Source organism: Taurulus bubalis, assembly GCF_910589615.1.
Source record: "Taurulus bubalis genome assembly, chromosome: 18".
Lineage (NCBI taxonomy): Eukaryota > Metazoa > Chordata > Actinopteri > Perciformes > Cottidae > Taurulus > Taurulus bubalis.
Genome location: NC_136606.1, coordinates 17,758,806 through 17,778,901, shown reverse-complemented (window position 1 = coordinate 17,778,901; position 20,096 = coordinate 17,758,806). Strand labels below are relative to the sequence as shown.

Below are 20,096 nucleotides of genomic sequence, written 5' to 3'. Positions count from 1 at the left end.
GAGCTCAAAGTTTAAGGCTTTTAGACATAAAAAAGGGAGGGAGTCATTTTATTACAAATACTGATATGATGTGTTATTGATTGGACATTTTCAAAATAAATGACATTTATTGGCTCACCGATCCTGATGGTTATGCCCCAAACAAATTGAAAGAAAGAGAAACGAAAGTGTGACATAACGGAGAAAAAAAAAAACGCGTCTGAGTGGAAGGGAGCTCTGATCAGACATCTTTGATCGAGCCTCCGACTGTGGGAAGTGCCTTCCTCTCTTTGTTGTCAGAATGAGACACCTTGTCTGGCGAGATTTAAAGGAAACCAAAGTGGCGAGCTGCCCGGCTAAACCATCGAGCCAACGCGTTGAAAGGAGGTGAGTTGTTGAAGCCGGAAGAAGGGGAGCAGTGCGAACACACCTCCTGTACGCTGCCGTCAACCGTTTCTCACCAAACAAGCACAGATTGTGCATTTGTGAACTGATTCCTCCACGAAATGTTATTTTTCTCACCTTTTTCTTTTCTTTTTTTCCCGGGCTCTCTCGCTCCAGCTTAAAGCCGACAGTTGTTTTTACAATGCAGCTTTATTTCAGCACAGTGAAGGAATACACTTTTTCTCAAAGTGGAACATTTGCAAATCCTAATTGCTTTAAAGAGTAATTGCAGTGTTTGTCAACCTGAGTGCAGCAGCCATGTGAGCTCTAAGTGGATTCTCTGTGCTACGACAGCTACAGGGATCGAGGGTCTACTTTCTTTTACTCAGCTTGACTTGTTTCAAGAACGAGAAATACAGTTAATAATAATATGATGATATTTAAAACCCTTCAGTGGGTCAATTCTCCACCGAAGTTATCATTGTTGGCAAAGCGCACACAGTCTGCAGACCCTGAGGGGAGCCGCCGGCAATGTTAGAACAGTTGAGCGTGGAGAGAAAACACAGCAGTAACAACCAAATCCTAGCGGCTTGACGCAGTCTCTCTTTCTGTTCCTATCTGAACGACTGAGAGACAACAGGTGAGGTCGGAGGAGGAGAGCGCACCCGGTTCCCTTCTCTCCGGGGCTACCTGCTGGATGCAGATGTTTGACTCTCTTGTTTTGTGCACAGCCAAACAGCAGTCCACGTTCCAGAGCGTCGCAGGCGGCCCCGTTGTAGAGTCCTGCGTCTGCAGAGAGGACCTTGGATTGATCCAGGACCTGCCTCTTCATTCTCGCGCAGGAAAGGCCCTGGTGCATGCTGTCTGTAGAAGACCATGTCCATGTACAGTATGCATGAACTCACTGTGAGTTTTCTAATTGCCTCCCAGTGGGCCAGTAGGTGCTGCTGTGTGTTCAACATTGAACTTGCACAGAGCAAATTAAAGCCTCGCTATAATACTGATACTTTGATTGGGAGGTGGAATCATCTCACCTCTATTATATAATGTACCTTCAGTAAAGATGGAATACAGCAGTCTGATGACAAATCACACAAGCTGTGCATATTTAGGTGGCAGACCTGGGGGGCCGCCTCAGGGTCTGACATGTGAAGTCAATGCGGAAGTGCCTTAGACTTGCATTTTATAACCAGCAGGGGACGAGTCCTCTGGTTGTATGATGTTCATTTAGCAAGTTATGGTCCCATTTAAGGTAAAACAGACCATAAAGCTCCGGCCCAGCCAGGAACCTGAATGAGAACAATGCGGCCCTGAGCGTCACAAAGGCCTCTCCTCTCCTAATTAGCCATCGCCACTGAACCCCTGCAGGAACGCCATGACCCCTGACAGGCCAGAGCCGGCACTGTTGTTTAAGCCTCATTTAGTTCTGGTCACCTCCTCCTTTAACCTCTTAGTGGGCCTGGGCAGGTAGCTTTGGCATTATACTGAGAGTGAGAATGCCAGAGCTTTATTATTATTACCAGAGTTATTCCTATCATTCAACCATAATAACAAATTCAAAGAGAGAGAGAGAGAGACGAAAACAATTCAAGGTCTGGGCCTTTTAAGGCAAAAAAAACATCTAAATTAGAGATCTAAATCAAGATGTTTCAGCCACCGGCTGTGTGTAAAAGCAGCACAATGCATTCCAGATTGTGTGTATTTCTGTCATTAGATAAGTGTGTGTGTGGCCTCTTCTCCAGTTCACACTTCCTCAACCTCCTGAAGTTCTTGTTAAGTATTAGTTTTTTAATCCATCGTAGTTGTATCCTTTAACACACTCTGTTCAGTTTGCACACATCCTTTTTCGAGGGCCTCATTTTTTCTTGTTTCAAGAGAACTTCTATCAGGTCCTCAAACTAATGTGACGTGCAGCTGAGGATGTCATAATGTTTTCTCAGGTATCTCCAATTCAATCAAATGGTTTTGAAACGTTTCACTTAAAGTCACAAGTGTCGACCTCACGGTGGAGCCAGAGCCAGGACGGAGGGACACCTACTGATATTTGAATGAAGTCGCATTATCTTTGGAGTGAACACACACACACACACACACACACACACACACACACACACACACACACACACACGCGTTGCTGTGATTTAGTTGATTCAGTTCGCAGCAGGGAAAATAGACTGTAAATGAGCAATTAATGCTATTTAACATCTCATTATTAACTTAACATCTTTGTTAGAAATAAATGAACCGTAACATGTGTGTGTGTGTGTGTGTGTGTGTGTGTGTGTGTGTGTGTGTGTGTGTGTGTGTGTGTGTGTGTGTGTAGTTTCTATAGAGTACAAGACAGTTAATCATCCACCAGCTTTTCTGCCCAGAAGCTTTTCTCACTCGGCTCTCTGCGTCTATTAGCATTCAGCAAGGCTCTCTCTCACCTTCACACACACACACACACACACACACACAAAATAGACGCACCGTGACCGACGGAGAATGAGAATGATAAGCAATAAGTGCTTAACAATTCAGAGAAACTTTCACAACTTAATCCCTGGCACATAACACAGCAGACAAATGTAGTTCCCAAGGACAGCAGGTGAAAAGGTGAAAGGCCGCCAGCAGGGGACCGGAAGAGAGACAAAGCTGAACACGTTGCTCCACTCAGAAAAGAGGAATCAGCCTCTTTTTAAAGAAGAATTAAAAAAGAAAGAGTCTGCCATTCTCTGTTGTTCCTTGACAAAGTTTGGTGCCACGTTGGCCTTGTCTTACCCCTCCAAGCGAGATATCTCTTATGTGTTCTCGCTCTTCTCCGTTGTCTCGTCTTCCTTACTTCATTGAGAATTGTGCAAATCATGTCTCTTCTCTTATCTCGTCTGAACAGGAGGGGCGGAGGCAGACTTTTTTTTTTTTGGAAGTTGCCAACGCTCCTCTCTATCAGCTGTACTGTAGCCTGGAAATGTTTAACCTGTCTTGCTCTGCAGGCTGCGCGTGTGACGAGACAGTTCAGATTAGAGTTTGACTGATTCAGGCTTCAGAAGCTTGATAGCAATGTTTTTTGTAGTTATTTATTTGTATATTCCCAAGAGCTTTTCGTGCCACCTTTTCAAATTCATTTAAATGCGTTGGCCACCCCCCTGAAGATTCAAACATTGCTTCTTTTTTAAAATTAATTATAGTTTTGTCAGAGTAGAAAAGCAAATGGGGAATAAAAGTAAACAGCATTGACAATAAAAGTGTGTAACGTGATCAAGGTGTTGCATTAGTCTCATTAATAGTCCCGGTGATATTCGGCAGTTAATGAAACACTTTGTTTCATCTTGATTCATCCTCAAAGTGACGTGTCTAGTTTCAAACGCAAAGGCACACACGCGTCTGCGTCCTTCCTCTTCGTGCAGACGCCGTCTTCCTCTCTCCTCCTGTCAGGTCATTAGTACTCATGAGCTATGGGTGCTCTTCACCTCCCCTCGTCCGCGTTTCTCCCCTCCAAAGTTTGCACCCGTCTGCTCGCTTCCCCTCCCTCCCTCTCTCTGGTTAATTACTGCTCTGATGTCGATCCCTCTTGCACGTCCACCCATCACTGTGAACAGCCCTTCAGCAAGGCTGTCTGCGCTCCAGCTGTAAACACATCACCTATTTTTTTTTAAAGTTTTGTTCAGTTTAAAAATGTTTTCTCACTTCAAAACACTAAAGACGGGTATGTACTAAAACAGGGGTTCCCAGGGGCAGGTGAGACATCTTCGTCTGGGCCGCTCCTCTCCGCACCGCCGGTTGTGAACGCGTTCCTTCTCCATGAGGGTTCACGCTTTCTCCTCCTCCGATTTGCTCCGTGGAGTGAGAAATCACTTTCTCAATGAGAATAATTGAACACGGGCAGGGGGGTGCCAGCTCATTACCCACAAATCACAGGGAGCAGGGGCACCTTAGCCCGAAGACAATAATGACTTCAGGGAATAAAACGGGGGGCCGCCAGCGTGGAGCCAAACCAGCGTGGGCAGCAGAGAACAAAAGCTGGGAGAGGAAGATGCACACTCTTCACAATGTTTCTTCAGGTGAAGTCATTTTGTGCTTATCTTCCTACATTTGCAGTTGAATCCAATTACTTTTTTTTCTCCAGAGGGGTGCAGTGTCTCGGCTTTTGGAGAGGAAGTGCTGATTCTTTTGTAGGAGGAGCACGGGCTATATTCTGCTGTTGTGAGGTTAATTACACCCATCTGGTTGGCAGCCGGGGCAAGAAGACGTCTTCCTTTAAATGATCATTCAAAAGCAGCGAAACCTGACTCCAACTATAAGGACAGGAGAGAAACAAATGAAGAAGCTAAGCAAAGTAAAAAAGCTCTTTTCATGGCCGACACTGAGGCTCTAGATGGACGTCTGTGATTGACAGTGCCAGATTTCCCACAGTGCGAAGTCATTCACTCCCGTTTATTTGATTTCTCTCTACTTTCTCACCCTCTCTTCCCTCACAGCTTTTTTTTTTTATGAAAAATGTTTTATATGCTACACATTTCCACTCTCCACAGAGTGCCAAATGAGTCCACTCTGACACAATGAGGTCCATTGTCACAATAGGCTTTTCGCTCTGTTTTATGGGTCCCATCAGGGTTGGGGGTGGGAGGGGCGCAATGCTTTTAAGTTGCTGAAGAAATGTAATAAGGCCCCGGCCGACAGTAAACATCCACATCCCAGGGCCGCGGAGAAACACGAGACGGGCTGCTTGGCCTTCTCGGCCAAAGAGACCCGTTTCATTTGCATCGGCCGGAGAACAAAAGCGGTCACAGTTGGATGCGAGCAGAGAGGAATGAGGTGGTTTCACTTCAGAGCCAAAGGGATGGAGGAATAGAGAGCCTTTAAAGAGAGAGGGTGAGAAGGGGGCAGATGGTTGTGGGCCAATCAACTCCATTTCTGGTCATCCCACACAGCTGTAGCCATGGTAGCCAGCCACTCGGAGCTGCACCACTAAGAGGTATTATTTGGATTCATTCAGATATTTCTCTCTTTTTCATTGTGCACCAATTTTCCCCCCAATTTTCCAGCAATGTGTGATGAAGAAAGGCCTACAGCGAGGTATACATTATACATGCGGAACATTGTGGCAGCGTAACGGTTGTAAAGGTCACGCTGCCTCATCATGATAAAGATGTTCCAGAGTAATACTTCCATCAAACGTCAGATGCTCCTTGAATCATCCACCTTGTCATTCATTGTATGAGAAGTGAATACGAAGCGCATATGCTTTGGTGTTCTTTCACTCGGCGAATGAATTTGCTGAGATTTTAAATTAGCTTTCAGTGCCGCGGATAATCAATCACATCAAACAAAGTACAAAGAAGATCGTTTGAAATGTCTTCTGACAGGAAGCTCTGACTACTCTGACATCAGCATGGCATATGTGATGAGAAACTCAAACTCAAGACCAGGATGAGGATAATACTGGCATCTACTTTTATGAATGACTCTGACATTTGTCAGCGAACGCTAAAATATTGGGTGTTGGAGCATCGCACCGAGACATTAATTCACTACGCAGAGGACAAACCATGTCCCGCTTGGCTGCAGCAGACCACAGAAATGTTTCCTAACTTTCATCGTGGAGCCACTTTCTTCCCAGTGATACATTACCGGTCTCACGCTGGTTTTAATCCACATGTTTTCAATGGAACAATTGGACACCATCTGGAATGTTGAAAAAATATGAACAATTATGACATAGTTTTGAAAATATTCTGCAGTAAAGCATGCAAAGCAGAGACTATATATATATATATATATATATATATATATATGTATATTTATTTGTTTTTGTTTATTTTATTTTACCTTTATTTTACCAGGATATTCCCATTGAGATTTTAAATCTCTTTTCCTCAGGAGTCCTGGTCAAGAGAGCATTACAAAGTTTCACAAAAATGAAACAAGCAACAGACTTAAAACAAACAACAAATGACATCAAACACTGAATGTTGTTCAGTAAACGTATGTGCGTATAACTACTACTACTTACATGATTACATGAGTAGATTAATATATAAATGTAATGTAATGCTTACTTACAAATAAATAAATCACAAATTAAACGAGACATGAGTGTTACATTTATTTGTGTATTTATTGATGAATTCATTTCAGTTGTTCCCATTACACGCCTCCATATCTCAGAGGCCCAGACTGAAAGAGAATAGCCCAGATAGCATTACTGGTGTCATTGTAGCATGCAGCACCTCTGTAATGGGCCGCCGTTCTCCCCGCCGAGTTTCCCATTGGCGTTCTCTCCTCTGTATGTTCCCGGCACACAGGCTGTGGGAGCTGTTCCCTGCTGAGCTCCATCACAACATACTCTGATATTCCCACATGGAATCATGACTTTTCCATTTAGGAAACAGCGGAGCGGGGAAGCAGCCGTCGGTTTGCTTGTCGGGGTTCATGTGTGTCGGTCGGTGCTGGAAGATGTGACTCCCGCTGATGTTGCTGTGTGATTGGCTGAAACTAGATCAGATATGTAAGGACGCCTACGGGTGCCTTCGGTTTGAGGTGTGTTTCTCCCACGATGTTTACATGCTGCCGCCTTGTTTGTTGTGGCGATGATTTCCCCGCGCTCTTATCTGTCAGTGATTGCAATCACTTGTTGTGTTTAGCAAGTCAATTATCTTCAACTCTAACGCAGCACACTTCTTCGATCAATCGATACCTCGTGGAATCGTGCGCCCAGAGCCACGACCTATGCAGAAATGCAAAACAAGGACGTTTTTTAAAATCAGATTCAGATTCAACGTTATTGTCATTGCACATAGTAAAAGTACTATGACAACGAAATGGAGTTTGCATCTGTCCAGAGTGCAAAAGAGAAGCAGTTAAGGTGCAGCGCAATGTCGTGGATAATATTATGAAGACAGTATAAACATATATATATACACACATTCTATCCATATATACATACATACACACATTCTATCCATATATACATATACACACACATATATATATATGTGTGTGTATATGTAAATGTGTGTATATATATATATATATATATATATATATATATATATATATATATATATATATATATATATATATATATATATATTAGAATAATCACAAGGCTCACGTCCGGTCCCCCCTCTCTCCTCCCTCCTCTCTCCTCTCTCCTCCCTCCTTCTCCACTAAAGCGTGTGCCCCCCCCCCCCCACCACCTCGGCCCCTCCTCCCTGGGTCCGCTAGATTACTGCCGGAGTCTTTTGGGACCTCTCTTCATTACCGGCCCTCCACAGGCCCCTCATCTCCACACGGCCCTCTTCATTTAGCCCCGGCTGAGAGCAGGGTCTCGGCCAAATGGCTTTCTGCCCCCCCCCCTTAATCCAAGAATTTCAGCTTCCAATTAAAACAAAATGGAAAGCAGCCTCGCCCCACACAGCTCCCACGACGCCCCCCACCCCACCTGCTCAAATAGAGCAGCAAACAACGCTGCTCTGTGGAGAAGACCGCTCATCCCCTGTAATAACTCGCTGCAATGTGTACCGAAGCTTTACTCGCCACTTCATTATTCATAGTTCAACATCATTCACCCCCTTCTTCATTTCCCCCGTCTTCTTGTTCAGTGTATTTAGAGTTTTGAGGTTAAAACACCCCTATAGAAAATGCACGAGATCCGTGTGTGAATTGCTGCTCTCCACATTGTATTTCCCGACGCTGCCATTATTGCTCTCCGACACAACATTTGCATGGCAGTAACTGCTCTATCAGATAGTGCGGATGACAATTTGGAGGCGTGGAGAGTGCAGCTTATTGGCAGCTGCCGTGCGACTCGATAAGTCGGTGTGATTCTGACTCACGTAATTGCTCGTAGGGGTTACTGACAATACTGAGAAAATAGAAAGAAATGTATTTAATTGCGGATGCGGACCCGAGCGGCGGGAGCTCTCATTGAAATTCAAACACCCGCTATTATGATTTCAACGGGGGTAACTTTTGCTCGCTGACCTTCACAGTTTGAAAGATGGATTAAACATTCTGAACAGTGGAAAGCAGACTGTCCTCCCACTTAATAAGCTCAAAAGTATGATTAATCTGTGAAAAGCACCAGAGAGCTCTTTTTTTTTAATGCATGGATAAAGACCCAGGATTCAGCTGGGACCGGCCGCTCAGCTGGGCTCCCAGGATTATCTGCTCAGAATCACCTCCCTTCACCTCAGCCAGGTGTCTGGAAAGTAATAATATCCCTTTTGAAAAAAAAATTCCATGCATCAGAAACTGTAAATCTGCTTAAAACACCCCGCTTTGAAGTGTATTCTAATGCAAAAATGCTGTGCTCTTTGAAACACTTCCACTGTATTCAAACAGCATCGTTCACAGGGCGTGTACGAGGAAGGAGCGCTCTGGACGACGCCGGTGACGATAACTCAATTCACAGTTTGAACCTCCGGCTCTCTGGTCCAGGAGCGGCCTGCTCCGGTTTGCGGCCGTTATTGATGAGGTTTAGGAAACGTCTTGGGCCTCCCCGTCCGCTTTGGGCCTGTGTTATTGACCTGGTGATTGATTTAAGCCCTCATAATTAGCAGGCCTAATTTAATTAAAGTGCAATTTAACGATACAGTGGGCAAAGGCAAAGGCAGCTGTGTCACTGATAGATCAGTCCAGCCCTGATATGAAACAGGCTGATGATGTATTCGGGCACAGAGCAGGTCTCTCACTGTCGCAGGGGGGACAGAGACAAAAGAAGAGACGGGGATTGCAGGCGAGAGACGAATAGAGAGAAGGAGTGGAGCGGAGGGAGAGGCGGGCCTTTTTGTCAGCCCACAGACGGCACCGTCCGCCTCTCGCCCCCCGCCCCGCCACATCTGATGTGGACAAATGCAGCCTCACATCTCTGATCTAATTTGCTTAACAGCATTAGGAACCTGTCTGTCCCTGCAAAACATCAGAGCCTGAACTTTTCACGAGCCAGAAGCCATGTCTTTCCTGAACGAAACAAAGAGAGACGGATGTAAAGGCTGGAGAGTTTCGTTAATTAAAACTAGGTGCTTGGATGCGGGCGTTATATTCAATTTGGTAAATTAAGAGTACAGTATGCCATGCATATCATTGGCAGGGAAATGTGTAATTGAAAATGGAGCTTTGTTTGGGGGGCATCATTTAGTTGTTGTGATTGATATTGATTTGGTTTCTTATCATATTCTGGCTGGTAAAAGCTATTTAAAAAACATAGACCAGCTTAATTATAAAAACTGAAGTCTAGACGTGGTATTTTATGCTTTTTTTAAATTGAGAAAAAGTGCCTAGCATCCACAAGATACGGTGCTAGCATTAATACAGGATTGTATCACCATGTAGAGTAAGTCTAAACTTTGCTCTCAGGGCTGATGAGCGGAATAAAAAAAAAGAAGCGTGTTTCTTCGGAGCAGGTTCCCGATCCCCGCCGTCCTAACCCAGCACAACAACTCCTACTTGACTCCCCCTCGTCATCATCAAAAGGAATAGTACATCTGATCCGGAATGCCAGCGCCCTCCTTTGAACAAGGCTGCGGGCCCATGGGTGCGGGGCGTGAAATATGAAAGACAACACATGTCCTCATCAGAGGACAGCCGCCGCCTGGGCTTCTCCACTTGGCACACAAACACAGGACCGGAGCGCCGTGACCTCGCTCCCTCTGTCTCTCTCACACACACACACACACACACACACACACACAAAGCAAGAGAAAGCATGGCGCCGGGGTCACGCGCCTTTGATTTTCTTCCAGATCTGCAATTTCCAGGCCAACGGGGAGCAAAATGGTTCGCCAAACAAATGAAACATTCATCGGGAGAGCGGCCGATACAGAAGGTATATTCTGTGCACTGTTCAGTGAATCCTCATCGCTGCGTATTGAAATCCCCATTAGCTTACATCATCACCATCCTTATGATCATAGCATTATAAAGAAGATAAGAAAGCGTGCTGGAACTGGTCTTTGCCTCCCTGCTGACAAGCATTAAGTGCCATTTAGGGAACTTGTGGGTTGGGTGAAGCCGGACATTATGACCCTTCATCATCCACTAACCGGTTTAACTCTTCGCTCAGCCTTTCATGATGCTCCCCCCTTTAACATCAATGTAAATAAGTGTCTCATCATCTCAGTCATTGTGACGTATCGGTTGTTTTAATGGCGTTGGAGTCCAGACGGCTGGTCGGGGGAACGAAGGGGTGAAGGATGGCGGAGAGAAGGGCGGGGCCGGGTCAGTGGGTGCAACAACGGTCACGTCCAATCTCCTCACAAAGACAATTTCTGTGTGTAGTTTCTGCAGGCGATGAATATGAGGGGTAAAATATCTTCTTTTGCCACCTGCTATACTGTCCATGCATAAGGTCAGTAGCTGCTGAGAAGGACATGAACAAACACAAATGGTTCAAAACCGAGCTGCCAGATTCAATTAGATCTAACACAGCATATATGCATCTCGCCTGTCGTTAGAGCCTCCTCACGTTTTTCAGAAACGTAGTATTTAATCAGACACTTGAATATTTCTTCAGTCAATTACAATATACATCTAACAGACATAACCATCTCACAAGGAACACCAGCTCAGGTCACTTAATACCTCCCACCCCAAGAACAAACCTCCTCACACACACTGTTATTTTTCGTGCAATTACTGCTTGGAATTCACTACCTCCTCATATTACTCATACTGGTAACAATCTGTCATTTAAAAATCAATTAAAAGGCGCACCTCAGGACATTAATCACTTGACGTTTTCCTTTGCTTTTTAGTCATCTGATTTTTCTTGTATAAATTATGGTTGAACTGCATATTATACATACTAGCCCTCAACTGCACTAGGTATCTGACTGTACTATTTTTATTTTTATTCTGTTTGTATTATTTTTAACTGTTTGTTTCACGTTATATTTTGCATAAGAAAGGATCTCTTCCTGGGATCCTTTCCGTGGATCCCAGGAAGATTAGCGGCCGTTAAGGCGTCGGCTAATAGGGATCCAGTAAATAAAGTAAACTAAAAAAGCGACCCTTTGCAACATGCCTAATAATCCATGTATGGTTAATCCTATGACCACCAGCAGCTGTTCTGTTTCGGGACCATCTGCGGGTCGGATTCAGGTGAAACATCTTTGCGTCCCAATGCCATGGAGTTTATTTTAACCGCTGATTGATTCAGCCTGACCCTGGCTCCGGTTAAGATGGAAACATATTGGTAATTGCTCTGTGAGGTCAAAGGAACTTTAATAGGACAATTAGGAGTTATTACCGGCGGCTTGCCTTTGTATGTCAATGCCATTGTGCGATGCCGCGGCAGCGTGAAGTCCTCTTTCTGTACAGTGTTTAGTCCAAGTGCATTAACTGGAGGTAATGAGGGGACAATTATGGCTCCTTAACCTTTAGTGAGGGAGAGGAAAAAGCCTCTTTTGGTTCTTTCTTCTCTCTTTTTCCCTGAAAACACATTATTTTCACATGTTGCCGTTGTTTGTTACCTTTGGCTGGTTTAATGTTTCCACAAGGGGCGTGTGCCACCTCGCGTAATTAATGCTTCGCATTTATTTTCTGGCTGGATAAGGAGGGAAAGGCGGTCTTTGTAAATATTTCAACAGCCATTCTGCTAAACGCTCTGGTCAAATAGCTTGTTTCCTTTATTTATTTACTTACTTTTTTCTCCATTGAGTGGGCACATCGGTGTAAGAGAGCATCGCCCGACATGAGGGCCTGATCCTCACATGGAGCTGTCGCACAGAGCCTGAAGGGGTGGAGGAGGAGGCCAGGAACACGCCACACGCTGCGACCTTTGAACCTGTCCTTGTCAAGCCCTTGACGCCAAAGGCGGGGTGGGGAGGGAGTCCCCCTGCCCCTCCCCCCTTCTCTCCCCTCAACAGATACATGTTGTACTTGCCCATGGCTAATGGCATGACACACTCTCTCACACAGGCGTGCGCTCACAGTAGGTGTCCTTTAGGACAGCGGCTGATGGAGGATGACAGCTCCTCAACACAAAACCCAACCCCCAAGCAGTGGGCTTTAAAATGTGTGTGTGTGTGTGTGTGTGTGTGTGTGTACAGTGTTTCTTCGTATGCAAACAGCTGCTCCCTCCACTCCACTCTTCACCTCTCCTTGGTCCTCTCACCGTCCTAACCTGTCTATCCATTTGAAGGTAACAAGACTCTGCACTTTGCAGCTCTCTCTCTCTCTCTCTCTCTCTCTCTCTCTCTCTCTCACGCACAGAGAGAGAGAATCTGAAAAGCCTTGCTGCCTTGCCGCCCCCCCCCACTCCACTGGTTACCAAGGAATCAACAGGGTGCTAAAAGCACTCAAGGGGTGGAAGGAAAGGAGGGTTTTTTAGAGATGGGGAAGTGGTAGATCCAGAATGATGGAGAGAGAGAGAGAGGAGAGTGGAGGGGCACAGAGAGATGGATGTATATTTAGCCCGTGCCTCTCCTCTGCTGTCACTCGGTGCACAGCGTTGCCACTGACATGAGGACGGACAATAAGTGGGCTGTGACTATAAAAGGAGGCGGCTTCTCCTGCGGTCACAAGGAGACACGACCCCTGCTATCCTGACTCAGATATCAGCCACAGCAGAAAGGACTCTTAACAAGTGATTGTTTATCATATTCAGCCTCATGTGTTTGTCTGTTTCATTTTTTTCTTGCATCAAAACATGAACACTTTCAAAACCAGGAGAGTAGGACGGGCGCGTGTGTTTTTAAAGCGGGATGTTCTGACTGCTCTCTTCACCGTAGAGGCGCTTACCGTTTGTAAGTTGTTTCACAAAAGAACACGAGGAATCCGGCCGGCGCCGTGAAACGATTTCGCTCTGAAGTAGGGCCATTGTTCCACACACGTCCTTTGGAGGGAAAGTCAATATCTGAATTGGGAGCGTGGAAGGCGGATCGCTGCACTTGTTTCAGGAAGAAACCAGTGAAGCAACTTCTTGAAACAAGTGAAGATCTCACCCTGTTTTCAGATTTCCCCACTTTTGACAAAGCAAGATTATTTACTCCCCCTTTTCTCTCACTCCCAACTCCTTTCCTCTCCTCCGCTGACACTCACTCGGGTTTTGTGCCCTTTGTGTCCATTTCACCTGCCACATTCACACGCTCACAAAGCGCTCGCACTGAGCTTTTTGGCCTCGTGCGAGTGAAGAATCTCTTCACCTCGGTGAGACGCTTTCCTCATCATCTAGTTTTCCTGATGTTCCAGCAGGAAGACGCTGAGAGGGAACCCACGGACACTTTCCACTTACGAACTAACAGACAGGAGATTGCTGCTGCGAGCTACTGCAGTTAATTACACGTCACCTTCTGTGATGATGCGCTGTGAGTCGGCTCTCGGATCACTCTGTTGTCTAATGAGACAAAGACGTCGGGCTCCATCGCCTCCTTCGTTTTCTCTACGAGTGTGAAATACTTTTTTTGACCACAGTTTCTGACAATCCCGTCGTATGGCAGATACTTATATCAGGGTTCTTACCGTCATGGAAAACCTGGAAAAGTCATGGAATGTTAAAATGGTTATTTCCAGGCCTGGAAAAATCCTTGAAAAAAATAAAATCCCAAACATTTTGGAAAAGTCATGTAAATGTGTTGTATTCATGTGTTCATGACGTTCATTTACGCTGAGTTTGAAATAATGAATATGCTTTTAAAAGAAAGCAGGCATGGAAACAGGCATCTATATAAATGTTTATTCTTTTAATCAAACTATTGTCTCATTCATTTGTGTCATTTAAGGTTTACTGTATGCTTTGTATTCTCATTGTTAGTTTAAATACGACATTTACTCACTTTTTACTGTTTACACCCAGATTTCACAAAATGTTTGGTCATGGAAATTTGGTTTAAAGTCATGAAACTTATTAGATGGTCTTCTGTTTATTCTTGTTCAATTTCACATGCCTTCCCTCACGTCTTTATTCATGGGACCCCACAGGTGGTCTGGTCCTTTGTGTACAGCACATATATGTATATATTTTTTTAAATGGAGGCAACCCATCTGGGGTTTTTTCCCAGAAGGCTTTGCGAACAACGGGCCCCCGGGAGGCACCTGGGAACTCAGCTGACACGTAATTAAAGGCAGGGCTGACTGATTGACTGAGTCGTTTTCACACCAAATGGTTAGAGACAGACGGGGTGAGTCCAGGTCTCTTACGGTTAGACCGCTGATGGAAATGTCATGGCCACGCTCTTAAAAATAAATAGAGAGAGAGAGAGTCCCTCTGTGGCACGGCCGCGTGCCGCCAAAGATATCCGGGGCTCTGAAAAGGGGCTTGAACCCCATTTCCATAAGGAAACCAGGACGGAACAAGACCTGTCCGGACGCGCCTGACACTTCAGCAAAAGAGAGAGAAAGAAGGCGGTGACGGGAATAGCAGCGGCTAACAAAGGGCTGACACACACACACACACACACACACACACACACACACACACACCTTATCCTTTACAATATGAAAAGTTGATGCTCGGCGTGCCTGTCACTTGTTGATGAACCTCCCGAGCACTTCCTGTAACTTAGTAGAAATTGAACCCTGTGTTATTAGATGCGTCTCCTCCCCAACATGTCGGTGTGTTAGTTCCCTGCTCAATCCGTACCCTCCCCATGAAGAGAGCTCAGATAAGGATTTTACAACCCATTAAGGCTCTCCTTCCCAGAGCCTAGTTAAGTCCTCAGACGTCTGGCCGGCCCTTAAAGGCCGCCGCCTCCCGGCCCCGCAGCCTAATGGCCCTGGAGGAAGACGAGTAAATACAATGAAGAGCACGGGAGAAACACATGACAGCGGGCGTGACCACTTTCCTTCACTCCAGACCTGATCGCATCACCGCAACCAAAAGAAAACCTGGCAGCAGGTGCCCCGCCCCGCCCCGGGCCGGCCCTGATTGATTGAGCAGGAGCAATCGATCAGGGCCACTTTGTCACTGCAGCCGCTGAAGCTTTTTGGCCGGGAGAAGGTTGTTTCTGTGGCGGCATCAGTGCCGCCGTCTGTGCTCTGCTGAAAGTCTCTTTTGATTTAGAATTGAGGCTGCTACTTGTTCCTGCAGGTAATTGGATTAAAAGCCAGAGGAGAGATATAAGGCAGGAGAGGAGGGAGATGCAAGCGCTGCCAAAAAAATAAATAATGACATTGAGAGTGTGAGTCTTTTACTTTGCTGGAACAGTCTTTTCATGATTTACCCTGTCTTCTTTTTCTCTCTGTTTAGGAGGAGGAGGATGAAGAGCGAAGGAGACACGAAAGGAGGATCGAGAGGATAGAGCCGGTCGGGAGGGCCGATTCCTCCTTGGAACATTCACACGTGTTCAGTCTAGCGTGAGTGATCAACAACCACCTGTGTGACATACAGTCTTTGGGTCGCTTCACCAACATATTTTAAATCTACATGTGTTCACTCCTTCTGGTATCTACTCACGTATAGATAGTTTTGATCTTCTTCGGTCAGATAAGAGAAATCCTTCTCAGATATATATCTGCTCCCACATAGAATGGAGTGTGTGAATAGATACCATGTGCTCCTGTTTTCATGGGCACTATTTTTATACTGTAGAATAGTCCCTGTTGACCAGTTACACTACTGTAGCTGTGTGGCTCAAAGCATGGCAACACTCAATAAAACACAAACCATCCACACGTCTAGATAACGCCAGAGATTTTTATAACATAGTTATCTTGACCTTTTACAATGTTAACAAGTGCCCGAGCATCATCCCTTACACACCCGCCTCCCCACACAAAGTGGACATAACGGCCACGCCTTCCTCCATCAACATCGTCACACTCGTCTGCATCAGCGCTCGCTTGTGATCGTTTGTCTTCACGTCTTTATCGACACAGATGAACCTTCTCCCCGCCTCCCCCCTCCCTTCCACGCACGTTTTTCAATTAATCCGTTCACTTTTAGCACAAGAATCTGATCTTAATCACTTAATTGGAGTCTCCATTTGGGTCCCTAATCGACCCCGAGGTCCAGCAGCCTGACTTTGTAATGAATGACTTTTGCACAGACAACACAATGCGGCCTCCTCCATCCCACACATCCCGTCAAGGTTCCTGTCGGGTTTGACTGTGTCGTCTTTTATATTTCTGCATTTTTTTGTCGTTCTCGTCATTGTCATCTTCTTGTCGTCGTTGTTTTATTCACCCGTGCCTCCTCCCTCCTCCCTCTTCTCGTCCCCTCGGCCTCATCCATCACCGTCCTGCAGAGGCCTGCTCAGGCCGGTCCAGGTGTCCAACGGAGGGGGGCCGCTGGGGATCCACGTACTGCCCCTCAGTACGCATGATAACAGGTAAAAGAAAGGGAAATCTGAGCAGTGATCCGACAATAGCGGGTTGGTTTCAGCATCTCCTGCGTCTTTTGTTTTGAAGCCCCATGGATGGGGCTTATTATTTCACTCTCTTTTTTACATGTTTGCTCCAGGCTGTCTTTTTTCCCTGACTCTTGATTCTCCAGGTCATATTTTTTATTCTATTTCTCTGAGTCTCACTGGGCCACCCGGATGCTCCGCAGCATCCCAGCGGGAAGCAGAACAGACGAAGAGCAGCTTCGCTCTTGACTGCAAAGTTTGTCCAAGTCGTGTTGCGCTTTTTCCTTTTTAACCCAGCCTGTGTCCTCAGCGATCACAGCGACGTCCACACTCGCTTTGAAGGTGATTCCGACCTCTTTTCTTATGGCTTTTTCTTTCTTTTTTTTAAAAGCACGAGGAGTGTCGATGACAGGGGACAAGAGGAGGAATGCATCCCGGTTTACAGTTATTCCAGTGAAATAATAAAGGGCAGAGGAAGTGGCCAGATGTAATCAAACTAAAAGCTTGTGTATAACACAGCCCCCCCCCCCCCCCCTTGCTGCACGCCAAGCGACTGGCACACCCCCAAGGTGAATGTGACTACTCAGAGCAGAGAGAGGGAATGAAGTGAAAAGACAAAGTGAGGAGGTGGAATGGGATGACATTTGAGAGAGAGAGAGAGAGAGAGGGTGGCTGTCATTGAAGATTGCTGCGTGTCATTTCTTTAGGACACTAATCCCATTGCTGTTTATAACCAAGTGTCAGGAAACTATATTTAGCTTTGACCTCGTGTGATCGACTCCCTCGGAAGCTGCGGCGCTTCTGAGTTATCCTGAGTCAGAGGAGGGAAGCGACGATTCATCATGAGTGGCGCCAAGCAATATTGCTCAAATTAAAGTTCACATCCAGCTCTTTATTAGCTATTATACTCCAGCTCCTCTGTATTCCGACAAAATGAAACCACATCTTGCGAGAATACAGCCAGTCAGTTTCTTCCCCATCAGCTAAGGTCGGTACTAATAGCCGTCAGAGCCTTCAATTAACTTCAGACATGATAAGACTCAGCGTCTGGTCAATGGGACGATGCTAATGGCCCGGCCCGGCTCTTTCCTGTGTGCCGTGCTCTAAGACAGGAGGCATTATGCTCAGAGAGCTGTCATTAGTGTCTAGACCAGGGCCACAGGGGTCAGACAGCAAAAAGCAGACGGCAAACAAGCAACTGCAGGCGCATTCGGCTCCACCGTACTGACATCAAGTGGGCACGCAGGAGGGAGCTCAGAGGCACAGTCTCTCTCTCTCTCTCTCTCTCTCTCTCTCACCTGCAAACACACAGATCCTTACCTGCATGAACTTACACCCATGCAGCCTGTGAACAGTGCGGCCTGACACTGAGCAGCGTGTTCCCCACACAGACTGTTGCACACATGCACACGGTTTGTGCTGCTACTTAGAATGCTGTACTACAACTACTGTACACACACACACACACACACACACACACACACACACACACACACACACACACACACACACACACACACACACACACACACACACCCCTCGCAGATGCATTCCTTGCTTAATGAACTTCTCATTCCGTGACCAGTTTCAATTGTAAACAAACTGCGGACATAATTGCCGCGCATAAATGGATCCTGATTGGATTATTATTTGATTAAAGGCAGTTGGATGAGAGCAGGTGGTCCTCCTTCAAATCACGTCTCAGCACCGCTGCCCGGCCACAAGATGGAGTAAATCCATACAACGTAGCCCCTAGTTTTAGGAGCAGTGAGACTTGGTATTTTTCTCAAAAGTTTGCAGAGAATCGTCGAGCTACAAACTCCTCGTGCTTATATCTGACACCTAATTAATTCACTGACTCACAGCCTGTGAGAGGGCCATTTAGATTTTGCTTAAACTCAAGAACTCGATAAATATCTACATAAAAAAAAAAAAAAAACACCAGATGAGGAGGAATTGAGAGGGCGGCAGTGCATTACAATCATCACAATAATAGTGCTTTTACTATATCATCATCTTCCTCAAATCTCTTAAAGATGCCACTTTATCCACCAATCCCTCCCTGCTGCTGCTTTGAATACTGATCAGGGATCAGCCCCGAACCTCCTTCATCTACTGTGTCTGGCTCGCTACCAGATCAGAAGTCATTAGAGGGTGTCCACGCTGTAATCTCCATTCTCAATACTTTGTTTTCAAGCTGCCAACACTTATGGAGATAAAGCGCAATCATGTCCGCTTCCGCGCCGCCCGCAATTACTCTCTGTTCAACGCACTTAAGCTGACCTGGCTCAGCCGGCTCAGTCCCCGGGAAAAGAGGGGAAGGGGCCTTTTGTGATCTTTAATTTTCCACTTCCACGCCGAGACATTTACCCGAGACGAGTCGGCGGGGCGAGAGCGTGGACGTCCACGTCGTGCAGCCAATTAGGGCCAATGTTCCGAGAGTGGAACCCTGTTTGGCTGAAATGATAAAGAGCTTTTTTTTGCAAAATCTGCCCTTGACGTCCGCGGTAAACAGGGTCACACAATTTAAATGTGCTGTTGTTTACGTGACAGGAGGGAACGGAAAATGGCGAAAAAGCACGTAGCTGGTGTCCTTGCCGCTGATAAGATGTAATCCTGCGCATATAAGTTTGTCTTCTGAATACTTTTGGCTCTGATATATGTCATCATTATTTTTAATTTCCCAAAAGTAAGCCCTCCAAACTTTCTGCCGGTTTATGCAAGGACACCAGACGTTTGCACTCAGTCAGTCTACCTGCTTTCCTCAGGCATCCGACGCCTTGGAGACGGATGGAGTTTGTAGTTCTGCTGCGAGAGCACACATCAGATCTCTTTGCATGCGGTTATCCTCAGGGCCTAAAAAGCCCCAAGGAGCTCACTGATGTATTTATTTAGAGGAAGGAGTGATGGAGGTGGGGTGGGCAGGGGAGGGTATTTGAAGGTAAAGGTTGCCTTCTTTTGAAGGGATTGCTGAGCTGGCGCTGCCGTGGAACTGCTCGGGTATTTATTACAGGCACTGCCGGCTCCGGTGAAGGAAAGTGCAGCGATTCCTTCTGAAGCCACCAGATGATCTCTCCGCTGTTGGTCTGGATTACCTCAGACAACCCGCCCTGTTAGTCTCTCCAACCTGCGCACAGAGAGGACGGACGCAGGCTGAACATTGTGTTCGTCATGCGGTGCGTCCCCAGGTCTTCATCTCAGCTTCCAGTTTGGAGAGTTTACTTTCTGGTGGCAGCAGGGAGCAGAAGTACAGTACTTACAACTGGGCTAAAGTTACTTTGTGAACTTAATTACTTTCTCCAAAATCTGGTGGGGATCATCACCTCTCTTATCTATATGTTCCCATCTTCTCTCGTCTTCTATGCACTGTCATTAACTCTTTTAGATATAAGGACGCGGGGGATAAGGCTTGCAACTCGCCGCCTGCTGTTCAGCATATTGGAATGCGACTGTGTGCGCGCT

At 46.1% G+C, this 20,096-nt stretch overlaps 1 protein-coding gene across 1 annotated transcript in view; it reads left to right on the top strand.

Moving 5' to 3' along the window:
- LOC306750590 (partitioning defective 3 homolog) overlaps positions 1–20,096 on the top strand; it is a gene marked incomplete at both ends in the record, with an annotated part of 310,757 nt that overhangs the window by 125,858 nt on the left and 164,803 nt on the right. The window contains 2 exons of the mRNA XM_079234040.1: positions 15,536–15,642; positions 16,533–16,616. Of these exons, the coding sequence (XP_079090166.1) occupies positions 15,536–15,642; positions 16,533–16,616 (191 nt within the window). The remainder of the gene's footprint in view (positions 1–15,535; positions 15,643–16,532; positions 16,617–20,096) is intronic.